This window comes from Erinaceus europaeus, chromosome 9 (genome assembly GCF_950295315.1).
Source record: "Erinaceus europaeus chromosome 9, mEriEur2.1, whole genome shotgun sequence".
Taxonomy (NCBI): domain Eukaryota; kingdom Metazoa; phylum Chordata; class Mammalia; order Eulipotyphla; family Erinaceidae; genus Erinaceus; species Erinaceus europaeus.
In genome coordinates this window covers 124,633,433-124,659,617 of record NC_080170.1, presented here as the reverse complement: position 1 = coordinate 124,659,617, position 26,185 = coordinate 124,633,433, and the positions used below count along the sequence as shown (strand labels likewise).

The 26,185-nt window shown below is 56.2% G+C and overlaps 2 protein-coding genes across 5 annotated transcripts in view; one reads left to right on the top strand and one right to left on the bottom strand.

Annotated features, from left to right (window-relative positions):
* Positions 1–17,637, top strand: part of LCA5L (lebercilin LCA5 like) — a 37,188-nt gene extending 19,551 nt beyond the window's left edge. The window contains exons 3-8 of one of the 4 annotated variants that reach the window (XM_060198727.1): positions 3,254–3,729; positions 8,227–8,364; positions 12,481–12,565; positions 14,773–14,879; positions 15,511–15,628; positions 16,883–17,637. In XM_060198727.1, coding sequence (XP_060054710.1) covers positions 3,254–3,729; positions 8,227–8,364; positions 12,481–12,565; positions 14,773–14,879; positions 15,511–15,628; positions 16,883–17,517 — 1,559 coding nt within the window. In that variant the 3' untranslated portion in view covers positions 17,518–17,637. Of the gene's footprint in view, positions 1–3,253; positions 3,730–8,160; positions 8,365–12,480; positions 12,566–14,772; positions 14,880–15,510; positions 15,629–16,882 lie in introns of those variants that run through there. The other 3 variants (XM_060198726.1, XR_009551718.1, XM_060198728.1) reach the window with 3 other exon arrangements.
* Positions 17,638–20,246: 2,609 nt separating this feature from the next.
* Positions 20,247–26,185, bottom strand: part of GET1 (guided entry of tail-anchored proteins factor 1) — a 14,966-nt gene continuing 9,027 nt past the window's right edge. Inside the window, exons 2-5 of the mRNA XM_060198730.1 lie at positions 24,086–24,251; positions 23,279–23,346; positions 21,570–21,684; positions 20,247–20,443 (exon numbers count right to left, since the gene is read on the bottom strand). Coding sequence (XP_060054713.1) covers positions 20,370–20,443; positions 21,570–21,684; positions 23,279–23,346; positions 24,086–24,251 — 423 coding nt within the window. The 3' untranslated portion in view covers positions 20,247–20,369. The remainder of the gene's footprint in view (positions 20,444–21,569; positions 21,685–23,278; positions 23,347–24,085; positions 24,252–26,185) is intronic.

Genomic DNA, 26,185 nt, shown 5'->3' with positions numbered 1-26,185 from the left:
AGGTTCAGTAACTCATGAGGAATCCATCAATTCCTATGGCCTTTCTCTCTCTCTCTCTTTTTTAATTTGACAGGACAGAAAGAAAGCAAGAGGGGAAAGGGAGAGAGAGAAGAAGAAATAAAGAGAGATACCTGCAGACCTGCTTCACTGCTTCTGAAATTTACCCCTGCAGGTGGGGACCAGGGTCTTGAACCCAGGTCCTTGTGCATGGTACTGTGTGCACTGAATCAAGTGTGTCACTGATCGTTCCCATTAAAAAAAAAAAAGAAAAGAAAAGAAAAGAAAAGAAAGAAAGAAAAAAACAACACAAAACACGAGCTGAACACGTGGTAGAACGCACGTCGCCACGCATGAGAACCCAGCTTCCAGCCCCTGGTCCCCACGCAAGGGGGGAAGCGGGAAGTTTTGTGGGTGGGGGAGCAGGTCTTCGGTGTCTCTACTGTCTGTGTCTTTCTCCCTCTGTCTCTCACCATCTATCAGAAGGAAAAAAAAGAAAGAAAGAAAGAAAGAAAGAAAGAAAGAATGGCCACCAGGAGCAGTGGAGCTATTGCTCAGGCACTGAGCCCACTGATGACCCTGCTGGCAGAAAACAAATGAATGAATTTTTTTGAGTTTTTTAAAAATATTTATTTATTTATTCCCTTTTGCTGCCCTTGTTGTTTTATTGTTGTTGTTATTATGTCATCGTTGTTGGATAGGACAGAGAGAAATAGAGAGAGGAGGGGAAGACAGGGGGAGAGAAAGACACCTGCAGACCTGCTTCACCACCTGTGAAGTGACTCCCCTGCAGGTGGGGAGCTGGGGGCTCGAACCGGGATCCTTGAGCTGGCCCTTGTACTCTGCGCCACCTGCGCTTAACCTGCCGTGCTACCACCCGACTCCCTATGAATGAATATTTTTTTTAGAATTTATTTATTCATGAGAAAGACAGGCAGAGACAGAGGAAGAACCAGACATCATTCTGGTACTTGTGCTGCCGGGGATTGAACCTGGGACCTCATGGGTGAGAATCCAGTGCTGTATCCACTGCACCACTTCCCAGACCACATGAATGAATATTTTTTAAATGAGCCTTTAGGAGGGCGAGGACCCAAGTTCGAGCCCCTGGTCCCCACCTGCAGGGGAGTCGCTTCACGAGCGGTGAAGCAGGTCTGCAGGTGTCTGTCCTTCTCTCTGTCCTCCCCTCTCTCCATTTCTCTCTGTCCTGTCAAGTAAAATAGAAAGAAAACAAAAAGAGGTCTGAGAACCCACTAACAGCCCACCTGAGTGGTGCACCTGCTCTGAGCCCAGTTCCACTGTGTGGAAGGAGTTTTGGTGCTGTGGTGTCTGTCTCTGTGTCTGTCTGTCTGAAGAAGTCACCCCAGAGCAGAGAAGCCCCAGCAACAATCAAAAAAAAGGGAGGGGGGTGAGCTTTTCTTGTCTTTTTTTTTTTTTTTTTGCCTCCAGGGTTACTGCTGGGGCTCAGTGCCTGCACTACGAATCCACTGCTCCTGGAGGCCATTTTCCTTACTTTGTTGTTTACTGGACAGGACAGAGAGAAATTGAGAGAGGGGAAGAGAAAGACAGACACCTGCAGACCTGCTTCACCGCCTGTGAAGCGACCTCCTTGCAGGTGGGAGCCAAGGATGGAACTGGGATTCTTGAGCTGGTCCTTGTGCTTTGTGCCATGTGCGCTTAGCCCGCTGCGCTACCACCTGGCCCCAAAAAGTGAGCTTTTCTGTGTGAAGCAGGGAGACATTCTGGTGGTAACACACCAGATTTGCATGCCTGGGGCCCTGGGTGCAATTCCCAGCACCACCATATGCCAGAAGTGAACAGATCTCTTTCCCTCTCTCCCTCTCTCTCTCTCTCTCTCTCTCTCATTAAAATAAGGGGCCAGGCAGGGCTCAAACCCCAGGGTGATGGTGACTGCCCACTCTGCCCCAGGGTGACAGTGACTTTTCCCCCAGACCAACAGGTGATGGAGGGCTGCCCACCCCAGGGTGATGGTGACTCTCCCTCCCCCAAGACCCCAGGGTGACAGAGGGCTGACCCCCCTCCCCGAGGTGACGGTGACTGTCATGTACCCCACACCCCAGGGTGACGGTCGTGCCCCCCCCTGCCCTAGGTTGACAGTCATGTCTCTCCCCAGACCCCATAGTGACAGTCATGTCCCCCCAGACCCCATAGTGAGTCATGTCCCCCCAGACCCCATAGTGACAGTCATGTCCCCTCCCCAGACCCCATAGTGACGGTCATGTACTCCCAGACCCCATAGTGACGGTCATGTCCCCCCAGACCCCATAGTGACGGTCATGTCCCCTCCCCAGACCCCATAGTGACGGTCATGTCCCCTCCCCAGACCCCATAGTGACGGTCATGTCCCCTCCCCAGACCCCATAGTGATGGTCATGTCCCCCCCAGACCCCATAGTGACGGTCATGTCCCCCCCAGACCCCATAGTGACGGTCATGTCCCCCCCAGACCCCATAGTGACGGTCATGTCCCCCCCAGACCCCATAGTGACGGTCATGTCCCCCCCAGACCCCATAGTGACGGTCATGTCCCCTCCCCAGACCCCATAGTGACGGTCATGTCCCCTCCCCAGACCCCATAGTGACGGTCATGTCCCCCCCAGACCCCATAGTGACGGTCATGTCCCCTCCCCAGACCCCATAGTGACGGTCATGTCCCCCAGACCCCATAGTGAGTCATGTCCCCCCCAGACCCCATAGTGAGTCATGTCCCCCCAGACCCCATAGTGACGGTCATGTCCCCTCCCCAGACCCCATAGTGACGGTCATGTCCCCTCCCCAGACCCCATAGTGACGGTCATGTCCCCTCCCAGACCCCATAGTGACGGTCATGTCCCCCCCCTGACCCCATAGTGACGGTCATGTCCCCCCCAGACCCCATAGTGACGGTCATGTCCCCTCCCCAGACCCCATAGTGACGGTCATGTCCCCTCCCAGACCCCATAGTGACGGTCATGTCCCCCCCAGACCCCATAGTGATGGTCATGTCCCCTCCCCAGACCCCATAGTGACAGTCATGTCCCCTCCCCAGACCCCATAGTGACGGTCATGTCCCCCCCAGACCCCATAGTGACGGTCATGTCCCCTCCCCAGACCCCATAGTGACGGTCATGTCCCCCCCTGACCCCATGGTGACGGTTATGTCCCCTCCCCAGACCCCATAGTGACGGTCATGTCCCCTCCCCAGACCCCATAGTGACGGTCATGTTCCCCAGGGTGACGGTCGTGTCCCCCCACAGGCCCGGCCCCGAGGCAGCAGCCCCCCGCGCCCGGCCCGGGCTCTGGTTGCGGGGCGAGCCAGCGCCTGCTGTCGGCGCGGCTGGTGCGGCTGCGGGAGCTGCAGAGCGAGCTGGCGGGGCTGCGCAGGGCCTGGGAGGCCTCGGCGCGCGAGAACCAGCTGCTGCAGCGGCTGCGGCGCCGCCACCTGCGCGCCCTGGGCGGCCACGAGCAGGCGCAGCCCGCGCTCCCGCAGCTGGCCGCGCGGCAGCAGAGCGAGGTGCGGGGCCTGCGGCAGCTGCTGCGCCGCGCGCGGGGCCAGGAGCGCGGGGCCGCCCGCCGCCTGCGGGACTCGGACGCCGAGCTGCTGCGCGCCCGCGACCGCCTGCAGGCGCTGCAGAGGCTGGCGCAGGACGCGGGGCTGGCGGGGCGCGACGAGCTGGCGCGGCGCCTGGCCGAGCTCACCGTCCAGATGCAGGCCAACGACGGCAAGGTGCAGGTGCGCGCCCCCGGGGTCGTGTTCCGGCCGGGGAATCCACGCTTTCCACGTCTAAGAAACGGGTCTCGGGCCAGGGGATGCTACACCTGGTAGAACACACACGTGACAGGGCCCCGGGTTCGAGCCACCGGCTCTACACCTGCAGGGGGGAGGCTTCACAGGCAGTGAAGCGGCGCTGTAGGTGTCTCAGTCTCTCCCTCTGCCCTCCGCTCTCAGTCTCTCTCTCTCTGCTCTGTCCAAAATAAAAATACAGAAGGGAGAGGGGGAAAATAGAGGCTGGATCGAGCAATTCTCCCAGCAAGTAGTTGAGGTCTGGCAGGTGGAGGACGGACGGCGGCTAGACCACAGGCCGGGGGCCAGGTGTTGCCACGTCTGGTTGACAGCTCACATTGCAGGGAGTCGGGCGGGCGCAGCGGGCTAAGCGCACGTGGCACAAAGGGCGAGGACCGGCATAAGGATCCGGGTTCGAGCCCCCGGCTCCCCACCTGCAGGGGAGTCGCTTCCCAGGCGGTGAAGCAGGTCTGCAGGTGTGTGTCTGTCTCTCCCCCTCTCTGTCTTCCCCTCCTCTCTCCATTTCTCTCTGTCCTGCCCAACAACGACGACAACAGGAGTCACTACAGCAATAAAAAGAGACAAGGGCAACAAAAGGGAATAAATATTTTTAAAAAGATTTTATTAATGAGAAAGATAGGAGGAGAGAAAGAGCCAGCCATCACTCTGGTACATGTGCTGCCGGGGATTGAACTCAGGACCTCATGCTTGAAAGTCTAGTTCCTTAGCCACTGCGCCACCTCCTGGACCAAACATAAATATTAAAAAAAAAAAAAAAAAAAAACACTCACATTACAGTGCACAGGGACCTGGGTTCAAGCCCCCCAGTCCCATCTGCAGGCAGAAAGCTTCACGAGTAATGGAGCTGGGCTGCAGGTATCTCTCTGTCTCTCTCTCTCTCCCTATGCCCCCTCCATTCTCAATTTCTTTTTTTTTAAATATTTATTTTATTTATTCCCTTTTGTTGCCCTTGTTGTTTTATTGTTGTAGTTATTATTGTTGTTACCAATTTCATCCTTGTTGGATAGGACTGAGAGAAATGGGAGGAAGAAAAAAAGAGAGAGAAACAGAGGGAAAAAAAAAGAGAAAAAAGACAGAAAGACAGACCCCTGCAGACCTGTTTCACCGCCTGGGAAGCGACTCCCCTGCAGGTGGGGAGCCGGGGGCTCGAACCGGGATCCTTGTGCTTTGCGCCACGTGCGCTTAACCCGCTGTGCTACTGCCCAACTCCCCATTCTCAATTTGTCTCTACCCAATAATAAGTAAAAATATTTAGGGAGTCGGGCGGCAGTGCAGAAGGTTAAGCACATGTGGCGCCAAGCGCAAGGGCCGGCGTAAGGATCCCAGTTCAAGCCCCCGGCTCCCCACCTGCAGGGGAGTCGCTTTCACAGGCGGTGAAGCAGGTCTGCAGGTGTCTGTCTGTCTCTCCCCCTCTCTGTCTTCCCCTCCTCTCTCCATTTCTCTCTGTCCTGTCCAACAACGACGACAACAGGAGTCACTACAGCAATAAAAAGAGACAAGGGCAACAAAAGGGAATAAATATTTTTTAAAAGATTTTATTAATGAGAAAGATAGGAGGAGAGAAAGAGCCAGCCATCACTCTGGTACATGTGCTGCCGGGGATTGAACTCAGGACCTCATGCTTGAAAGTCTAGTTCCTTAGCCACTGCGCCACCTCCTGGACCAAACATAAATATTAAAAAAAAAAAAAAAAAAAAACTCACATTACAGTGCACAGGGACCTGGGTTCAAGCCCCCCAGTCCCATCTGCAGGCAGAAAGCTTCACGAGTAATGGAGCTGGGCTGCAGGTATCTCTCTGTCTCTCTCTCTCTCCCTATGCCCCCTCCATTCTCAATTTCTTTTTTTAAAAATATTTATTTTATTTATTCCCTTTTGTTGCCCTTGTTGTTTTATTGTTGTAGTTATTATTGTTGTTACCAATTTCATCCTTGTTGGATAGGACTGAGAGAAATGGAGGAAGAAAAAAAGAGAGAGAAACAGAGGGAAAAAAAAAGAGAAAAAAGACAGAAAGACAGACCCCTGCAGACCTGTTTCACCGCCTGGGAAGCGACTCCCCTGCAGGTGGGGAGCCGGGGGCTCGAACCGGGATCCTTGTGCTTTGCGCCACGTGCGCTTAACCCGCTGTGCTACTGCCCAACTCCCCATTCTCAATTTGTCTCTACCCAATAATAAGTAAAAATATTTAGGGAGTCGGGCGGCAGTGCAGAAGGTTAAGCACATGTGGCGCCAAGCGCAAGGGCCGGCGTAAGGATCCCAGTTCAAGCCCCCGGCTCCCCACCTGCAGGGGAGTCGCTTTCACAGGCGGTGAAGCAGGTCTGCAGGTGTCTGACTTTCTCTCCCGCCAGTCTTCCCCTCCTCTCTCCATTTCTCTCTGTCCTATCCAACAACAACAATAACAACAAGGGCAACAAAAGGGAATAAATCAATATTTTTAAAATATATATTAAAAAAAAAACAAAAACCTACAGGCCAGGGAAGGTAGCACAGTAGCTGTGGAACTGATTTTCATACCTGAGGCTCTGGAGCCCTAAGCACAAGCCCCAGCATAACTGGAAGCCAGAGCTGAGCAGGGCTCTGGTAAGAAAAACAAACACGCAAACAAGGACTGTGTCAGTACCTGTTGGGGTGTGACTGTGCCGCTCTGGGCTGACTAGCTGGCTCTGTCCACCTGACAGCGGCCAACAGCCTTCGCCCAGGGCGTGCTGGCTGCACTGGCGGCCCCCAGCCCTTTCCTGAGCAAACCCTTTAGAGAGAGAGACATTCCAGAAAGGACGCGCAGGGTTCACTAAGTGGACTGCTCAGTGCAGGGCTCGCAGGGTACCCACTGGTTTTACTTATGGATTTCCAGGCACAGTGAAAATAAGTCAAATTCTGAAGCGCATAAACACAGCAGATCAAATCTAGGCTCCACTTTCTCTACATTCAAGGCCTGGGACTTAGGGGCCCTTTTTGCCCTTGAGGTGTTGTCTTCAAATAAGCCGCCTAAGACTGCACTCGAGGTTTTGCATTGCTCAGAAATGCAGTTCTGTGGTCCTGAAAGTGTGTGTGAGTGAGTGAGTGAGTGAGTGAGTGAGTGTGTGTGTGAGTGTGTGTGTGTGTGAGTGTGTGTGTGAGTGTATGTGTGAGTGTGTGAGTGTGTGTGAGTGTGTGTGTGTGTGTGTGTGTGTGAGTGTGTGTGTGTGTGTGTGTGTGAGTGTGTGTGTGAGTGTATGTGTGAGTGTGTGAGTGTGCGTGTGTGTTTGTGTGTGTGTGAGTGAGTGTGTGTGTGAGTGTGTGTGTGTGAGTGTGTGGGTGTGATTGTGTGTGTGAGTGTGTGTGTGTGTATGTGTGAGTGTGTGTGTGAGTATGTGTGTGAGTGTGTGTGTGTGTGAGTGTATGTGTGAGTGTGTGTGTGAGTGTGGGTGGGTGGGTGGGTGTGTGTGTGAGTGTATATGTGAGTGTGTGTGTGTATGAGTGTGTGTGGGTGTGTGTGGGTGTGTGATTGTGTGTGTGAGTGTGTGTGAGAGAGTGTGTGTGTGTGATTGTGTGTATGAGTGTGTGTGAGTGTATGTGTGTGTGTGTGTGTGAGTGTGTATGTGTGAGTGTGTGTGTGTGTGAGTGTGTGTCTGTGTGTCTGTGTGATACATTTTATTTTTTTAATATCTTTTTTTAAAGCCTTTAAAAATATTTATTCCCTTTTGTTGCCCTTGTTGTTTTAGTGTTATAGTTACTATTGTCGTTGTTATTGATATTGTCGTTGTTGGACAGGACAGAGAGAAATGGAGAGAGGAGGGGAAGACAGAGAAGGGGAGAGAAAGACAGACACCTGCAGACCTGCTTCACCGCCTGGGAAGCGACTCCCCTGCAGGTGGGGAGCTGGGGGCTGGAACCGGGATCCTAATACATTTTATTTTAATGAGAGCTCTGCTCAGCTCAGGCTGACGATGGTGCTGGGGACTGAACCTGGGACTCTGGAGCCTCGGGCAGGTTCAGCCTTTGCAGAACCACTGTGCTGCCTCCGCAGTGCCATGAAAGCCCAGTGCCAGCCTGGATGGAAGCACGATGCGTGATGCACTGGGCCCTCAAGCACTGAGATCCTGAGTTGAGTCCCCAGCCTGTGAATGCCAGGATGAAGCTCTAGCTCACTCCACCCTCCTCCCTCTCCTCCCTCCCCCTCCCTCCCTCTCCTCTCCTTCTCTCCTCCCCTCCCTCTCTCACCTCCCTCTCCCTCCCTTCCCCATCCCTCCCTCCCTTACCTCCCCTCCCTCTCCCACTTCCTTCTCTCCTCCCCCTCCCTCTCTCTCTCCCCCTTCCCCTCTCTTTCCTCCCCTCCCTCTCCCCCTCTCCTCCCTCTCCCCCTCTCCTCCCCCTCCATAAAGTCTTGACAAGGAGCCTCTGGTGCCAGTACTCCGGTTATGGCAGAGGTGCCCGTGTCCCGTGTCCAGAGCCTGGAGAGGCAGCTAAGGCTGAGCAGCAGGACCTTCCACCGGCAGCTGGCCGCGGAGAGCCGGAAGACGCTCACTGCCCAGGCGGCCACCAAGACGCTCCAGGCAGAAGTGACGCAGCTGCGGCAGAAGCTAAAGGTACAGGTCCTCTGCTGGGCCGAGAAAGACAGCCGGCCTCAGGGTGGCACCGGTGGCGGTGTAAGAGCCCGGGGTGCAAGCCCTGCCCCATCTGCGCGGGGGGAGCCTCACAGGGAGGAGGGAAGCAGGGGTCTCCCTCAGCCTCTGGCCCCCTCCACTTCTCTCTGTTTATCCAAAGTAAATGTTTTCTTTTTAAATATTTATCTATTCCCTTTAGTTGCCCTTTTTGTTTTATTGTTGTCATCATTGTTGGATAGGACAGAGAGACATGGAGAGAGGAGGGGAAGACAGAGAGGGGGAGAGACAGACAGACACCTGCAGACCTGCTTCACTGCCTGGGAAGCGACTCCCCTGCAGGTGGGGAGCCGGGGGCTCGAACCGGGATCCTTAAGCTTGTCCTTCCACTTTGTGCCACATGCGTTTAACCTGCTGCACTACCGCCCGACTCCCGTAAAAATGTTTTCGAATTAAATATTTATTATTGGGATGAAGATAGAAATTGAGAGGAGAGGGGCAGGGGCAGACAGCATCATGGTTCTGCAAAGAGACTCTCATACCTGAGGCTCCAAAATCCCAGATTCAATCCCCCGCTTCACAGGCGGTGAAGCAGGTCTGCAGGTGTCTGTCTTTCTCTCCCTCTCTGTCTTCCCCTCCTCTCTCCATTTCTCTCTGTCCTATCCAACAACAACGACATCAATGACAACAACAGCAATAATAACGACAACAAAAAGGGGAAAAAATGGCCACTAGGAGCAGTGGATTCGTACTGCAGGCACTGAGCTCCAGCAACAACCACGGAGGGAAAAAAAGAAAAAAGAAATTGAGAGAAGGGAGGAGATAGAAAGGGAAAGGCCCAGGAGGTAGCACAGTGGACAAAACATTGGACTCTCAAGCATAAGGTCCTGAGTTCAATCCCTAGCAGCACATGTGCCAGTGTGCCTTCCTCTCGCTTCTCCTGTCTTTCTCATTAATAAAAAAATAAATTCTTTTTAAAAAAAGAAAGAAAGAAATGGAAAGGGGGAGAAAGAGAAGAGAGCCCCGCAGCCCTGCTTCCCCACTCATGAAGCTTCCCCAGCAGGTGGGGGGCAGGGGCCTGAACCTGGGTCCTTGCGCAGTATGATGTGTGCACTTAACCAGAAGTGCCACCGCCAGGTCCCCTAAATTTTGTTTTTTTAAGAAAAAGGGAAAAAGACAGCCTTGGAGTGTTAGAATAAGTTAAGCGTACATTCTGGGACCTTGGGAGTAACATCGAAGTTACCGCTCCCCACGTTTTAGAGCGGGCCGCCGGCGTCTCCCTCTCCCTCTTATTTTATTTAGAGCGGGCCGCCGGCGTCTCCCTCTTCCTCTTATTCTATGTAATAAGTCTAAAAAGTCTAACATTTAAAATAATTATTAAACATACTTTTGGAGAGGTTGCTATCCTTTTGTCTTCAAGGTTTTTTAAATTATCTTTATTTATTTATTTATTGGAGAGACACAGCCAGAAATCCTGAGGGAAGGGAGAGGGAGAGAGACAGAGAGACACCTGCAACCCTGCTTCAACACTCTCAAAGCTTTCCCTTTGCAGGTAGGGACTGGAGGCTTGAACCTAGGTCCTTGCGCATTCTAACATGTGCGTTCAACCAGGTGTGCCACCACCCAGCCCCCTTCAAGATTTCTAAAGAGTCCAGTTGGAAAAAGTAAGGGGGGTTGGGAGGGCAGATGGCGTAGTGGTTCTGCAAAGAGACTCTCCGGCCTGAGGCCCTCAAGTCCCAGGTTCAGTCCCCTGCACCGCCATCAGCCAGAGCTGAGCAGGAGTATGTCTCTCTCTTTCGCTGTCCTCTCCATATCTGTCTAACTCTCATTAAATAAAGTAATTTTTTATTTGTTTATTTTCTCTTTTGTTGCCCTTGTTTTTTATTGTTGTGGTTATTTTTGTTGTTGTTGGACAGGACAGAGAGAAATGGAGAGAGGAGGGGAAGACACAGAGGGGGAGAGAAAGACAGACACCTGCAGACCTGCTTCACCGCCTGTGAAGCGACTCCCCTGCAGGTGGGGAGCTGGGAGCTCGAACCGGGATCCTTACGCCGGTCCTTGTGCTTGGAGCCATGTGCGCTTAACTGCCCGACTCCCTGTAATGTGAGCTCTTAACCAGATGTGGCACCACCTGGCTTCCCAGCTTGTCGTTTAGCCGTCCTCCACCTTCCAGACCTCAGCTACTTGCTGGGAGAATTACAGACCTGCTTCACCGCCTGTAAAGCGACTCCCCTGCAGGTGGGGAGCCGGAGGTTCGAACTGAGATGCTTACACAGGTCCTTGCGCTTCGCACCATGTGCACTTAACCCACTGCGCTACCGTCTGACTCCCAAAGTAAAATATTTTTTTAAAAAAAATAAGCATATGAAAGAAAGGAAGGGGGCCGGGTGGTGGCGCACCTAGTTGCACGCACATTACAACGCGCAAGGAGCCAGGCTCGAGCCCCCAGTCCCCACCTGCAGGGGGAAAGCTCTTGTCTCTCCTCTCTCTCACCCCTTTCCCTCTCAACTTCTGGCTGTCTCTATGAAATAAATAAAATATAAAGATAATAAAAAATATAAATAGGGAGTTGGGCAGTAGCGCAGCGGGTTAAGCACAGGTGGCGCAAAGTGCAAGGGTCAGTCAGTGTTAAGGATCCCGATTCGAGCCCCGGTTCCCCACCTGCGGGGGAGTCGCTTCACAGGCGGTGAAGCAGGTCTGCAGGTGTCTGTCTTTCTCTCCCCCTCTCTGTCTCCCCCTCCTCTCTCCACTTCTCTCTGTCCTATCCAACAGCAATGACGTCTATAGCAACAATAATAACAACAACAAGACAACAAGAGCAACAAAAGGGAATAAATACTAATATATATAAATAAGTGAGGACTCTGCATGGTAACATGGGAGCTACATCTCCAGGATCGAGTGACGGTGAAGGCAGGAGGCGAGGAGTGTGGACTAGCAGCTGTTCATGTAGACCTGGGACGCACCCGCGGGTGGCACACCAGACTCACAGGCCTGAGGTCTCAGAGGTCTCAGGTTCTATCCCCAGCACCTCCCCATGACAGAGCTGAGCAGGGCTCTGAACCCACTCTCATGAAAATGAATAAATATATCTACAAAAAAAAAGGAATTGAGGGGCCAGTGGTGGACCGCCCTTTGAACTCACCTGCTACCATGAACAAGATCCCAAGTTCCAGCCCCTGGTCCCCACCTTCAGAGGGGAAGCCCGACAGACGGTGACGCGGGCTTCCAAGTGTCCTTCTCTCTCTCTCTCTCTCCCTCTCCCTCACTTCCCTCAGTTTCTCTTTGTCCCATCAAATCAATAAAATTAAGGGGAAAAAAGTCACTTACTTGTAATAACTTGACTGTAATAACATAAGCATTTAAAGAACTAGAGAGAGACTCCTGCGGGGCCAGGAGGCGGCGCAGCAGTTAAGCAGACACGGTACTCAGCGCAAGGACCTGAGCAAGGATCCGGTTTGAGCCCCTGCTCCCCACCTGCAGGGGGGACACGTCTCAAGCAGGGAAGCAAGGCTGCAGGCGTCTCCCGGTCTCTCTCCCGATCTCCCCTCCTCTCTCAGTTTCTCTCCATCCTATCAAAAATGGGGAAAGATGGCCTTCAGGAGCAGTGGATTCATAGCGCTGGCACCAAACCCCAGCGAGAACCCTGGAGGCAAAACAGAAAGAAAGAGAAAGAGAAAAAGACCCTGGGGAAACGGCCGAGCTGGGTGGAGCCAGAGCAGCCGGACTCCAGGCCCGCGGCTGCCGGCTAGACCTATACGGTGGCACTGGGGCCGCTCTAGTTAAGCTCTCCTCCTCCGTGTCCGACGACGTGGAATTCACTCTCCCCTGCAATGAGCAAAAGAAAGCAAAGGGGCTGGGCGGTGGCACACCCAGCTGGGTGCAATATTACCATGCAAAAGGCCCCGGGTTCAAGCCCCTGATCCCCACCTGGGGCGTCAGGGAGCTTCATGAGTGGTGAAGCAGGGCTGCAGGTGTGTGTCTCTGTCTCTCTTTCCCACCCCCATGTCCCCTTTTCTCTCAATGTCTGTCCCTATCAGCAACAATAAAAATAAAAAAGGCAAAAGTTCCCAGAAAAGTCTGTCTTGTGGTTCTCTTAAGGAGAGGGATCGAGAGCTTGAAATGAAAAACATCTACACTCACCGGATACTCAGAAATCTACATGAGAAGGAAGACCGTCTGAGAGGTAGGTGGCTCTCATTTTCTCCACACTCTTCTGAAGTAGCTGATGCCAACAGAATACCGGCTGCTGCTAAAGAGCCACTGTGGGAATGTGAGCCACATCTGGGGGCTCCAGAGCAAAGAAAGCGCCGTGGGATGCGCTCAGGAAGAGGCAACGTCTAACGCTGGGGTGGGCGGTGACTCACCAGGCAGAGCGCACACCTGGCCACATAGACCCTGCGCTCAAGCCCAGCACCACACAAGACCACCACGGAATGCAGGGGGGGGGGGGGGCGTCCCATGGGCACTGGGTGGCGCTGTGACCTCTGTCTCTTCTGCTCACCCCGTTCTCAAAAATGAAAACTGGGCGGGGACCAGGTGGTGGTGCACCCCACTAAGCGCACATCGGACTAAGGACAAGGACGCAGGTTCAAGCCCTGGTCCCCACCTGCAGGGCGAAGCTTCACAAGCGGTGAAGCAGGGCTGCAGCTGTCTGTCTCTCTCCCTGTCTGTCTCCCCCTGCTCTCTCAATTTCTCTGTCCTACTCATTAAAATGGAAAAAATGGCCTCCAGGAGCAGTGGACTCATAGTGCCGGCACCGAGCCCCAGCAATAACCCTGGAGGCAAAAAAAAAAAAGAAAAAAGAAAATTGGGCCAGGTGGGAGGTGGCCCACTGGGTTAAGCCTTTTTTCCTGTTTATTTATTAAATATTTATTCCCTTTTGTTGCCTTTTTATTGTTGTAGTTATTCATGTCATCGTTGTTGGATAGGACAGAGAGAAATGGAGAGAGGAGGGGAAGACAGAGAGGGGAAGAGAAAGACAGACACCCGCAGACCTGCTTCACCACCTGTAAAGCGACTCCCCTGCAGGTGGGGAGCCGGGGGCTCAAACTGGGGTCCTTGCACTTTGCACCACGTGCGCTTAACCCGCTGTGCTACCGCCCGACTCATTTATTATTTACCAGAGCACTGTTCAGCTCTGGCTTACGGTGATGCAGGGGATTGAACCTGGGACTTTGGAACCTCAGGCATGACAGTCTCTTTGCATAACCATGATGCTATCTACCAGTCCTCCTGTTTTATTATTATTATTATTATTGCATAGAGACAGATAAATTGAGAGGGATGGGAAGATAGAGAGGGAGAGAGACTGCGGTGGGGCAAAAAAAAAAAAAAAAAGGGACAGAGACCCCTGCAGCCCTGCGTCACCACTCGTGAAGCTTTCCCCCGGCAGGTGGGGACCAGGGGCTTGATCCTGGGTCCTCGAGCACTGTAGTGTGTGCGCTTAACCAGGTGCGCTGCCGCCTGGCCCTGTGGATAAAGCCTTGACTCCAAAGTTGGGAGTTAAACCCCAGCCGTCCCCTTCTCCAGATGATGCTGGCTCCCCCCTCCCTCTCTCCCTCTCTCCCTCCCTCCCTCCCTCCCTCCCTCCCTCCCTCTCCTCATTAATGAAACAAATCTTTATGAAAAGAAAAAGAAGGGAGGAAGACCATTGGGCCTAGGAGGCTCTCAGCACAGGCTCGAGGACAGAAAGTGCCGGCAGGGGCAGCAGAGGCTGGGGCCCTGGGAGCAGCTCCCACCAAACCGAAGAAGTGTTTGTTGGTGCTGTGTTCGCTCCCGGCTCTCTGCCTCTCTGCCTAAAGCAGCAGTGGGAAGGTTGTGAAGACACTGGAAAGCCGATCACCCACTAGCGTGCACGTTACCTACCACATGAGTGACCCGGGTTCGAGTCCTGGCCGCCACATTGGAGCCCTGCAGTGGGAAGCAGCAGCAGCAGGGAGCGGGGCTGTGCTGTCTCTGCTGTGTCCCCCCCAACCCCCACCTTTTTTGTTGTTTTTGCCTCCAGGGTTCTCTCTGGGGCTCGGCCGGCACTATAAATCACTGATTTTTTTTTTGGATAGGACAGAGAGAAATTAAGAGAGAAGACGGGGTAGACCTACAGGCCAGCTTCACCACTCGTGAGGCAACCCGCCCTACAGGTGGGCGGCTGGGGGCTAGAACCCAGATCCTTGCACGGTCTCCCTCATCCTCTATCTAGAGGGAACAAAGGGGGGAAATAGCCACCAGCAACACTGGAGCCCTGTAGGCACTGAGCCCCAGCAATAACCCCAGTGACCATAACAAAAAAGGGGAATATTCAGCGCCAAGCCTTCAGAACACCAGCAGAAACTTGAGCCAGCACGCCTGCAAGTGTCAGGTGTGTCTCCTGCATGTAACGCGCCTGTCCTGTAGCTTCTTCAACAAAATCCGTACAAGCGGACAGGAAGAACGCGCCGCCTATAAGTACGAGGAACCAGGGGACCCAAAAGTCAGAAGACGCTGCCCCCTTGACGACAAAGGTACAGCAAACCTGAACGCTCACAGGGTCTAATCAAGCCTGTCTCTCCAGAATCCACCGTAAGCCAGAGCTCAGCAGGGCTCGAAATTTTTTTTCTCTGTCTCTCATAATAATTAAGTCTGTTAAAAATGTAATTAAGGGGAGTCGGGCAGTAGTGCAGTGGGTTAAGCGCAAGGACCGGCGTAAGGATCCCGGTTCGAGCCCCCGGCTCCCCACCTGCAGGGAGGTCGCTTCACAGGCGGTGAAGCAGGTCTGCAGGTGTCTGTCTTTCTCTCCCCCTCTCTGTCTTCCCCTCCTCTCTCCATTTCTCTCTGTCCAACAACAACATCAATAACAATAACTACAACAACAATAAAAAACAAGGGCAACAAAAGGGAAAAATTTCTCAATTTTTTCTAGTGTAAGTAAGAGGGGCTGGGGACACAACACAGTGGTTCTGCAAAAGGCTCTCCTGCCTGAGGCTCTGAGGTCCCAGGTTCAATTCCCAGCACCACCATCCGCCAGAGCTCAGCAGGGCTCTGGTGTTTCTCTGTGTCTTTCTCTCACTCACCACTCACTCTGTCTCTCTCATTAAAATAAAATATCTTTTTTTTTTAATGTCAATAAGTAAAAGTCTGTTTTCTAAATTGTAGGGGGAAAAGGCAACAGGAAGCCTTGGTCATAAGGAGACAGCCACAGCCGCGGCCACCATCTCTGCCGCCCCCCGCGACCTGACCACATGTCCAAGCCAAGAGGACCTTAAGAGGAAAGGTGAAACTTGGACATCTCCCTCAGCTCTCCTATTCCTGCCTGATTCCTTGATTCCTGAAAGCTGGGACTCACTCACATACAGCACAGGGTGGGTTGGGGAGGCGGCACCCCGGCTCTGGAGAAAGACTCTCCTGCCTGAGGCACCAAGGGCCCCAGGTTCAGTCCCCGGCCCCACCGGCAGCCAGAAAAAAACAGCTGAGGCCAGACAAGTGGTGAGTCCAGTAGAGCGCTCACGTTGCCAGGAGCAAGGACCCAGGTTTGAGCCCCCAGGCCCCACCTGCAGGGGGGAAGCTTCACAAGTGGTGAAGCAGGGCCGCATTATTTTTAGACAGGCAGAAACAAATTAAGAGACGGTGGGAAGACGGGGGGTGGGGGGGGGGACGGGACACGGGACAAAGACAGACATCTTCAGACCTGTTTCAGTGCTCGTGAAGTGCCCTCCGTGTGGGTGGGAGGCAGGGGTTCGAACCCGGTCTTGTGCTTGGTGATCCGTGTGCACGGCTGGGCATGCTGCCGCCCGGCCCCTAGGCCGACTTCCACGGCTCACGTCATGACGCACTACCTGTCTAGTCTCTCTCTCTGTCTGTCTCTAGTCTCTTTACTGATTTATTGTGGGTACAGACAGCGATTGAGAGGGAATGAGCAGTGGCCCGGGAGGTGGCGCAGTGGATAAAGCACTGGACTCTCAAGCGTGAAATCCCGAGTTCAGTCCCCGGCAGCACGTGTGCCAGAGTGATGTCTCCTTTCTCTCTTTCCTCCTAGCTTTCTCAATAATAAAAATTATTTATAAAGAGAGAAGGGGGAGAGGAGGGAGTCGGGCGGTAGCACAGCGGGTTAAGTGCAGGTGGCGCCATGCGCCAAGGACCGGCGTGAGGATCCCGGTTCGAGCCCCCGGCTCCCCACCTGCAGGGGCGTCGCTTCCCAGGCGGTGAAGCAGGTCTGCAGGTGTCTGTCTTTCTCTCCCCCTCTGTGTCTTCCCCTCCTCTCTCCATGTCTCTCTGTCCTGTCCAGCAACAACATTAATAACGACTACAGCAACAGAGCAAGGTCAACAAAAGGGAATCAATAAAAAAAGAGAAGGGGGAGATGAGAGGGAGAGAGACACCTGCAGCCCTGCTTCACCACTCCTGAAGCTTCTCCCCTGCAGGTGGGGACGGGGCTCGAACCCAGGTTTCTCCACACTGCCACGTGTGCGCTGACCCGAGCTCGCCACTGCCAGGCCCCGGTTAGTCTTTAAACCGACTCTCCCCGCAGCCGACCTCGCCAAGGCGGAGGAGCCAGCGGCAGCCCGGGCACCCGAGGCAGAGGCGGCCCCGGAGAGAGGAGAGCCGGAGCCGGGGCCGGGGCCGGGGCCCGAGCGGGAGCGGGAGCCCGGGGCCACGCAGGCCGCCGTCCCGGAGGGGCCCGGCCCGGCAGAGGAGGCCGCGGCGGCCGGGGCTGAGGCTGCGCTGCCCGGCCTGCCCTCGGGGCCCCAGCTCAAGGCGGCCTGCCGCCGGCGCAAGCGCTACAGCTTCACGGCGGCCATCGAGAACCTGCACCTGGGGCTGCCCGCCCTGGGGGGCAGCGGCGGCCAGGCGGCCGGCAGGCACCGCGCCCAGGCCGGCGACTACCAGCCCTCCTTCGGGGCGGCCCCCAGACCCAAGGCGAGGGACGGCGCCTTCCGGGAGAGGAAGAGCAGTCTGATGGCCGAGCTGTTCGGGCCCCGCGCGGGCCTCCGGCAGGGAGCCGCCGCCGCCGCCGCCGCCGCCGCCCCCGGCAGCAAGAGGGCGCCCCTGGCCGCCGCCGGCCGGCCCTCCGCCGGCAACGCCTTCGGAGACTCCGCGGCCACCCTGGCCGAGCCCGTGAGGCCGCCGTCGCCGCCCAGAGAGAAGAGGAAGATGGTCCTCTAGGCAGAGCCGGACTCTGCCGCCCCGCCGCGGGGTCCCCGGCGCCCGCCGGCCCGTCCGGAATAAGGCGCCTTTATTTTTATACGTGAAGCAAGCGTGTCCGCTGGCTTTCGGGAGGCCGGCTTTGGTAGCGACCGAGTCGCTTCGGAGACCCGCTGGTGCTGAGGCTAAGTCACCGCTGCTGTCACTGGGACAGGGAAGCGGCTCTGGGGAGGAGGAGGAGGAGACCCATTTAATAAACAGGTGCGGCACACGCGGTGCTCGCCGGCCTCCCGTCCCGAAAGGCAGATCTGAGCGTGTTCAGCGCCGCGTGCGGCCCGCAGCCCCCTCGGCCCCTCTGTTCTGGAGGCAGAAGGCGGACGGCAGCGCCACTGTCGCCTGTGTCAGCCGGCGACCGACCGGCGTGGCGATCCACGCGTCACGTGCCTACCACAGCCGGGCCCCGACCAGCCCGCTCACCTTCACTTCTCGGTCTTTGCTTCTGCTTTTCCCCAGAGATGTCTGGGGGTCGCTACACTAATGCCGAGTCTTTCGGACAGAGCGAAGCGAAGTGAAGACCTGCGCTTAGGGGAACCCAAGTGGTGGTGGGGACAGAACTGGATCTAGAGCCCGAGATGAGACAGTCCAGCTGGCAGAAGCCGCGATCCGGCAGGAAACGACAGCGAGCTTGGGAGAGAGGGAAGGAGAGAGAGGGGCGCGCCCAGGTGGACTAAGACAAGGCTCTGACATACACCAGTCTGCGAGGCGGCGGGGAGAGAGAGAGAGAGAGAGAGAGAGTGGGGGGGAGAGAAATGGGCGGTGGAGAGGAGAGAGACGGGGCGGGGGCAGGAGGAAAGAGTGAGCGAGCCGACCCTGGAGAAAGGGTCTCAGAGGAGCCCGGCCGCCTCCCAGCACACGGAGCTGACACCGCAGAAGGGACTCCATCAAAGCCCAGCCAACGGCTCCCTGGCGGGGGCTCTGGCCAGGTGCCCAGGTCACTGACGTCCTCTTTGAGGTCAGTCCGAGTCAAAAAAGAAGAGCGACCCGCTGTGAAATTACAAGTGCCCAGGGCCAGGGGGACAGCTCACGCCGCCCGGAGCCCCCCGGCCGGGTCCCTGGCACCGCGCTCCTCTAGTCCAAGGAAACGCACGACACGACGTGACCGGTGCCCGGCACGGGGTGGGTGGACGGCCTGCCGGCTGGAGACGACAGCTCACGGAGCCGGAGCCCCTCCAACAGGCGCGGGGGAAATCAGCAGGTGACACACCTGCCCCGAGCTCCCTGACCACCACCATGCCCGTCCGGGTCCACACACACATTTATTATTATTTTATTATTTTTATTATTTTCATTGTTTGCCACCGGGGTTATCACTGGCTGGGTGCCGACACTACAAATCCACTGTGTGGCCGTTCTTTTTTTTTTTTTTTTTCTGTTTTATTTGACAGGACAGAGAAATTAACAGGGAAAGGGATGTTAGAGAGAGGAAGAGAGAGAGACAGACCCCTGCAGACCTGCTTCACTGTTCATGAGGCTTCCCCCCTGCAGGTGGAAAGCGGGGGCTTGAACCCAGGTCCCCGTGCCTGGTGCTCAACCAGACGTGCTGTGGCCCGGCCCCGGGCCTCTTTTTCAAGGAGCAAAATGCCACCTTCTTTCAGTACTGCTTCAGAGCCAGGCCCTGGCATCACCCCAGCACACACGGCGCAGGGTTGGGGTCAGTCGTGCTCTACGGGCAGGCGGCCTGGGAGCTGGCACCGTGCCTGACCCCGGATTTAACCTAGTTTGAGGTCCCGCGTTGGATTCCCGGCATCACGGCTGCCTGAGCACCGCTCTGGCTGGCTCGCTCGCTCTCCTTCAAAAGCATTTTCTACCTCTCATTGATTTTATTCACACCAGAACACGGCTCAGTTCTGGCTTATGGTGGGGCTGGGATTGAACCTGGGACCTCGGAGCCTCAGGCTTGAAAGGCTTTTGCAGAACCACTGTGCTGTCTCCCCAGCCCCTTCTCTCAACACACCAAGCCTGCAGGACAGTGAATGGGAAAAAGGTCCTGCACTCTACCTGCCACAAAGGGCCCAGCACCCCGCCCTCGCCTGCGGGACGTGGGGACAGATGCCAGCCGCCGCCCTGAACCCCCAGCCCCCCTCCAGCCTCTGGCGGCTGCTCCAAGCACACCGGGCGGGCGGGGGCCGCCCTGCAGACAGAGGGCCCACAGGCTGTGCGTGAGGCCCCGGGTTCAAGGCCAGACACCACACGGCAGCGCCATGGAAAACCCCACGGAGGTGGGGTGGACGAGAGCTGTGGTGGCGCTTCCTCTCTGAATGAATGAGTGAATGAATGAACGAATGAGTCAATGAAAAAGGGGACGGGACACAACGGCAGGTGCAGTGCAGCTCTCGCTATGCTCCGGCAGAGCCAGGGGGCGAGTCGGGTCTTCGGGCCCTCGCCCGCGGGACTGAGACGCCGCACACGGTCTGCACACGGTTCATCGGGAAGACCCCGCGGGGCAGTGGCAGCCCGGCCGCGTGCAAGTGCGGGAAGGGGGACTCGGGCGGCCCGGTCTGTGCGGTTAGTGTCGCCGCCTGCGGAGCCCGGCTGCACTGGCCCGGCCGGCAGAGAGCCTGTGGCCCTTACAGGGTGGCCGGAGTGCGGGTGGCGGGGTGGCAGGTGGCCAGACCTGGCTCCGGGGTCCCGACCGTGTCCCCAAGACCCTCGCCGGCGGGCCCAGCGCGAACGCGGTCAAGAGACACCGACCAGGTGCTTCTGTTTCTTGAAACGAGAACAAACAACGGAAAGCAAAGCAGGAAGCCGGGGGGCCCGGCCCGGGGGGCTCCTGAGGGGGCCGGCAGGCCCCCAGCCCCGTCCCGCGCGGCTCCTCAGCTGAAGGGGTGCAGCGCAACGGCCACCACCTTGTTGCAGACCAGGATCCAGCAGGTGATGCCGACGCCCCCTGAAGAGAGAGCCGGGCTCAGGGCGCCGCCGCCCTCCCGACACCCCCACACCTCCCGGGCTCCACGCATCCCGGCAGCAGCACTGAGACCCGGGTTCGAGGCCCCCATCCCGACCTGGAGGGAGCTCTGGCGCTGGGGTCTCTTGCACTCCCTCTGCCTGTGTGTCCACCTAAAACACTCACTTAAGGGGGTCGGGCGGTAGCGCAGCGGGTTAAGCGCAGGTGGCGCAAAGCGCAAGGACCGGCTCAAGGATCCCGGTTCGAGCCCCCGGCTCCCCACCTGCAGGGGAGTCGCTTCCCAGGCGGTGAAGCGGGTCTGCAAGTGTCTGTCTTTCTCTCCCCCTCTCTGTCTTCCCCTCCTCTCTCCATTTCTCTCTGTCCTATCCAACAACGACATCAACAACAATAAAACGGCAACAAAAGGGAAAATAAACCAATAAATATTTTTAAAAATTTAAGTAAAATAAACAAATCAGGTCTCCAGGTGACTGTGAGGCTGCATGTTTGACAGGGGTGAGAGACAGAGGAGAGACTTCCCCCGCACTGCTCTAAAATCTGTGAGCTCCCCCTGCGGGGTGGGGGCATGTCTGCTCTCTGTCTGTCTGTCTCCCACCACCCACCAGGCCAACGTTCTCAGGTAGAGACAGGCACAGGGGAAGAGACTACAGCGTCCGAGCTCCCCCCAGTGCTGCGGCGCTCCCGCGTGGTGCACCAGGGCCTCAAACAGCCGGCAGAGGGGGGACCATCCCGGCTGAGCTACCCAGCCCCACCCCCCGCTGACCTTTCCCGTTCCCTGACCTCTGACCTCTTCCTTTTGAGATTTTACTCGTCTCACAAGCCGGGAGTGGGGGGCAGAGCGCAAAGTGGCACTCGGCACACGTGGTGCAGGGACCCGCCCGAGGGGCCTGGGCGCTCGCTCCCGCACTCCTTCCGGGACAGGGCAGCAGAAGGCCCGCGGGGGGCACCCGGGAGCGGGGTGGACAGACAGAGGGACGGACGGCTCGGCAGCTGGGGGGCCGCGGGCCGGGTCTGGACACTGCGCGGAGCCCCGCCAGGCTTGGTCCCGCCCCCCCAGCTGCGGCGACGCCCCCCCCCCCCCCCCCACACACACACACACAGTCCTTACCAGCCACGCGGGTGGGGAAGGCCACCAGCCGGTCGAGCGGGGTGACCCACTTGCTGGGCACCACGGCCACAGGCACCGAGTAGTACTTCCAGATGAGCGAGACCATGAGGACGGCCTGCGGAGACAAGACACCCCGCGGCCGTCTGCCTGGAGACCCGCTCGGGCCTGGGTTCAAGGCCCAGCACCACACGGGGAGCTCCACAGATGGGGGGGTGTCACCCCCCCCTCACTCCCCCAAGCACTTAAGTATGAGAAATCGGAGGAGGGCCGGATGCTGGCGCACCGGGTTGAGCACCATGTCACAGGGCACAGGACCCAGGTTCAAGCCCCCGGACCCCACCTGCAGGAGGAAAGCTTCACGAGTGGTGAAGCAGGGCTGCAGGTGTCTGTCTCTCTGTCTCTCTCCCTCTCTGTCACCCCCTTTCCTCTCAATTTCTGTCTCTCTCCAATAAATAAATACATTTAATAAAAGTAATTTAGAAAAAGAAAAATCGGAGGAAGGCGGGAGAGACAGCATAATGGTTATGCGGACACTCTGCTGGCTCAGACCTCAAAGTCCCAGGTTCTTCCCATGTTCAAGCCCCCTGCACCACCATAAGCCAGAGCTGAGCAGGACTAATGGGGGAAAAGAAAAAGAAAAGAAAACCTGAGGGTCTGGGAAACAGCCTCAGGGTTCTGTGGAAGACTCTCCTGCTTGAGGCTTCAAGGCCCCAGGTTCCATCCCCAACACCACCCTCAACCAGAGCAGAGCAGAGCAGGGCTCTCGCTACCTCTGTCTGTCTCTCTGAAAAATAATAAATTCTTTTCTTTTTTTATTACTTTTCCCTTTTGTTACCCTTGTTGCTATAGTGTGTTGTAGTTATTGTTGGTATTAGGAGTCGCTTCACAGGCGGTGAAGCAGGTCTGCAGGTGTCTGTCTTTCTCTCCCCCTCTGTCTTTCCCTCCTCTCTCCATTTCTCTGTCCTGTCCAACAATGACAACAACAACAATAATAATAACAAAGAACAACAACATCAAAGATAAACGACGGGGACAAAGCCCCCAGGAGCAGAGGAATCGTAGCACAGGCACCGAGCCCCAGCCATAACCCTGGAAGCGAAATAAAATTAAGGGGCCGGGTGCTGGCGCACCTGGTTGAGCGAGCGCACATGCTGCAGTGCGCAAGGACCCGGGTTCGAGCCCCCGGTCCCCACCTGCAGGGGGAAAGTTTTGCAAGTGGTGAAGCAGGTCTGCAGGTGTCTCTGTCTCTTTCCATCTCTAGCTTCCCTCCTCCGCTCAATTTCTGGCTGTCTCTATCCAATAAGTAAATAAATATAATTTCAAAATTTTGATAATAGTAAAAAAATTAAAAATAAATAAAAGTAAGTGGTCCAGGAGGAGGCGCAGTGGTAAGGCTTCGGACTCTCAAGCAGGAGGTCCTGAGTTCAATCCCTGGCAGCTCATGTGCCAGAGTGATGGCTGGTTCTTTCTCATGTGCCAGAGTGATGGCTGGTTCTTTTTCCTCCTATCTTTCTCATCAGTAAATAAATAAAATCTTTAAAAAAACAAATAAGATAGTAAGTCAAAGTGGAAAATATTTTTAAAAAGAGGAAGGAAACAGAAGAAAGACAGCAAGGAGGAGGGATGGGGGCTCCATGCCCTGCAGGACGGCCCGGCCGGTCGTGAGCTGGGGGACACCTGGGGGACGGCGGACACTTGGTTCAGCTCACCTGCAGGACGTAGAAGGAGACGCTGACGACCCACTTGATCTTGGCCAGCTGCGCCGTGCGAGCCTTCACTGAGGGGAGAGACGGGCCAGGCTTCCACCGCCACCCTCTGCACCACAGCCGGGCGCTCGGGACACAGCCGCGCACTCAGGCCGCCAGCCGGTCCGCCCCCACCCCACGCCCATCGCGGGGAGCACCGAGCGGGGAGAGCTGAGCCTGGAGTCTGTCTGTCTGTCTCTCCCTCCCTCCTTCCGCACGCGGTGAGAGCCCACCGCGTGCGGCAGATCACACAGGAGCAAGGCCCCAGCAGAGGAAGGAGATGCAGGATTCCCTCAGGCACCCACCTCGCCGTTATAACAAGAAAAAAGATCAAGGGGGTCCGGCGGTAGCACGGTGGGTTAAGTGCAGGTGGCGCAAAGCGCAAGGACCGGCACAAGGATCCCGGTTCAAGCCCCCGGCTCCCCACCTGCAGGGGAGTCGCTTCACGGGCGGTGAAGCAGGTCTGCAGGTGTCTGTCTTTCTCTCCCCCTCTCTGTCTTCCCCTCCTCTCTCCATTTCTCTCTGTCCTATCCAACAAGGATGACATCAATAACAACAATAACTACAGCAGTAAAACAAGAGCAACAAAAGGAGGTAATTTAAAAAAAAAACGAGACCAGCAGCGCCACGTGTGGGAGGCGGCTGGGCGCCGGGGCTCTGCACCCTGGAGCGCGGAGCTGGGGCTGGCGAGCAGGGTCTGCGCCCACCGGGTCTGCACCCACCCTGCGTCTGCGCCCACCAGGTCTGCGCCCACCACGGGTCTGCGCCCACCATGCGTCTTGAGCCGGTCGGTCATCTTGTTGATCCTCCTCTCCAGCCGGGCGTAGCGCGCGAACTCGTCCATCATGTTGACGGCGGCCAGCTCCTGCTTCATGCCCTGGATCTCGGCGCGCATCTGCGCCTCCTGCTCCGCGTCCCTCTGCAGCACCCGGGACACCTGCGGGGCGGGCGGGGGTCAGGGCCCCTCTCTGTCCGCTCTGCACCCGGCTTCCCTTGCCCGGCGGGCGAGGGTGAGGTGCGCGCAGGGCGAGGGCAGATGCTCCAGCACCACTCGGACCCGGAGCCCCAGGCGAGCAGGGGTCTGCACCCACCGTGCGTCTTTTTTTATTTTTTTCTTTTTTGCCTCCAGTGTTATTGCTGGGCTCGGTGCCTGCACTACGAACCCACTGCTCCCGGAGGCCATTTTTTTCCCTTTTGTTGCCCTTGTTGTTATTGTTGTTGTTGTTGATGTCATTGTTGGACAGGACAGAGAGAAATGGAGAGAGGAGGGGAAGACAGAGAGGGGGAGAGAAAGACAGACACCTGCAGACCTGCTTCACCGCCTGGGAAGCGACGCCCCCGCAGGTGGGGAGCCGGGGGCTCGAACCGCGATCCTCATGCCGGTCCTGGCGCTTTGCTGGATAAAGGCCGCGGCCTGCTCCCCGCACGCGATGCCGGAGCGAGCCTGCTCCTGTCTCCCGGTGCCGGCCAGGGGAGCCGCCCAGGGGTAAGACGCTGGACGCTCGCAGGAGGCCCCGAGCTCAGCCCTTGGCACTGCAGGCGCTGGAGGGACGCTCTCTGCTTCTCTCGTTAATAAAAGAAAAAGAAAAAAACAATCTCTTAGAGGGGCCGGGCGGTGGCGCACCTGGCTCAGTGCACCTGTTACAATGAGCAAGGGCGCGGGTTCGAGCCCTGGGTCCCCACATGTGAAGGAAAAGCTTTGCGAGCCGTGAGGCAGAGCTGCAGGTGTCTGTCTGTCTCCCTCCGTCACCCCCTTCCCTCTCAGCTTCTGGCTGTCTCTATCCAGTAAATAAGTAAAGAGGTCATAAAAAATCTTTTAGTGGGGCTGGACACACACGTCACCGTGCGGGAGGACCGGGTTCGAGCCCCTGGGCCCCACCTGCAGGGGGGAAGCTTCACGAGTGGTGAAGCCGGGCTGCAGGTGTCTGTCTCTCTCTCTATTCCTCTCTGTCTCACGCTCCCCTCTCAAGCCCTGACTTTTCCAATAAGAAAAAGTAAAATGGGAAAATGGTAGCCAGGAGCAGTGGATTTATCGCCAAGGCGCTGAACCCCAGCAACATCCACGGTGACGACGGGGGAGCGGGTGCAGGAGGTGCACCTGGTTAAGGGCCCACATCACAGTGCACCAAGTCCAGGGTTGCAGCCCCGGACCCCACCTGCAGGGGTGAAGCTGGGCTGCAGGCGTCTGACTCTCTCTCCCTCTCTACCTTTCCCTCCCCTCTCAATTTCTCTGTCTCTATACAATAGTAATAAAAGATTTTTTTAACAAAGTTTTCATAAAAAGAGAGAAAAGGAGAGTCGGATGGTAGCGCAGCAGGTTAAGCGCAGGTGGCGCAAAGCACCAGGACCGGCATAAGGATCCCGGTTCGAACCCCGGCTCCCCACCTGCAGGGGAGTCGCTTCACAGGCAGTGAAGCAGGTCTGCAGGTGTCTGTCTTTCTCTCCCCGTCTTCCCCTCCTCTCTCCATTTCTCTCTGTCCTATCCAACAACAACGACATCAGTAAAAATAATAACAACTACAACAATAAAATGACATGGGCAACAAAAGGAGATAAATAAATAATAGAAAAGAAATTTAATAAAAAAGGAAAAAGTTTTTTTTTTATTTTTATCTTTATTTATTGGATAGAGACAGCCAGAAATCTAGAAGGAATGGGGTGATAGAGAGAGACAGAGAGACACCTGCAGACCTGCTTCACCACTCACGAAGCTGTCCCCCTGCAGGTGGGGACTGGGGGCTCGAACCCGGGTCCCTGTGCTCTGTGATGGGTGCGCCCGGCCAGGTGCGCCCGGCAGAAAGATTTATGAGAGGCAACTAAAAAAAAAAAAAAGATGTTTCGTGGCTCAGGAAGGGGTGCAGAGGTCAGAGT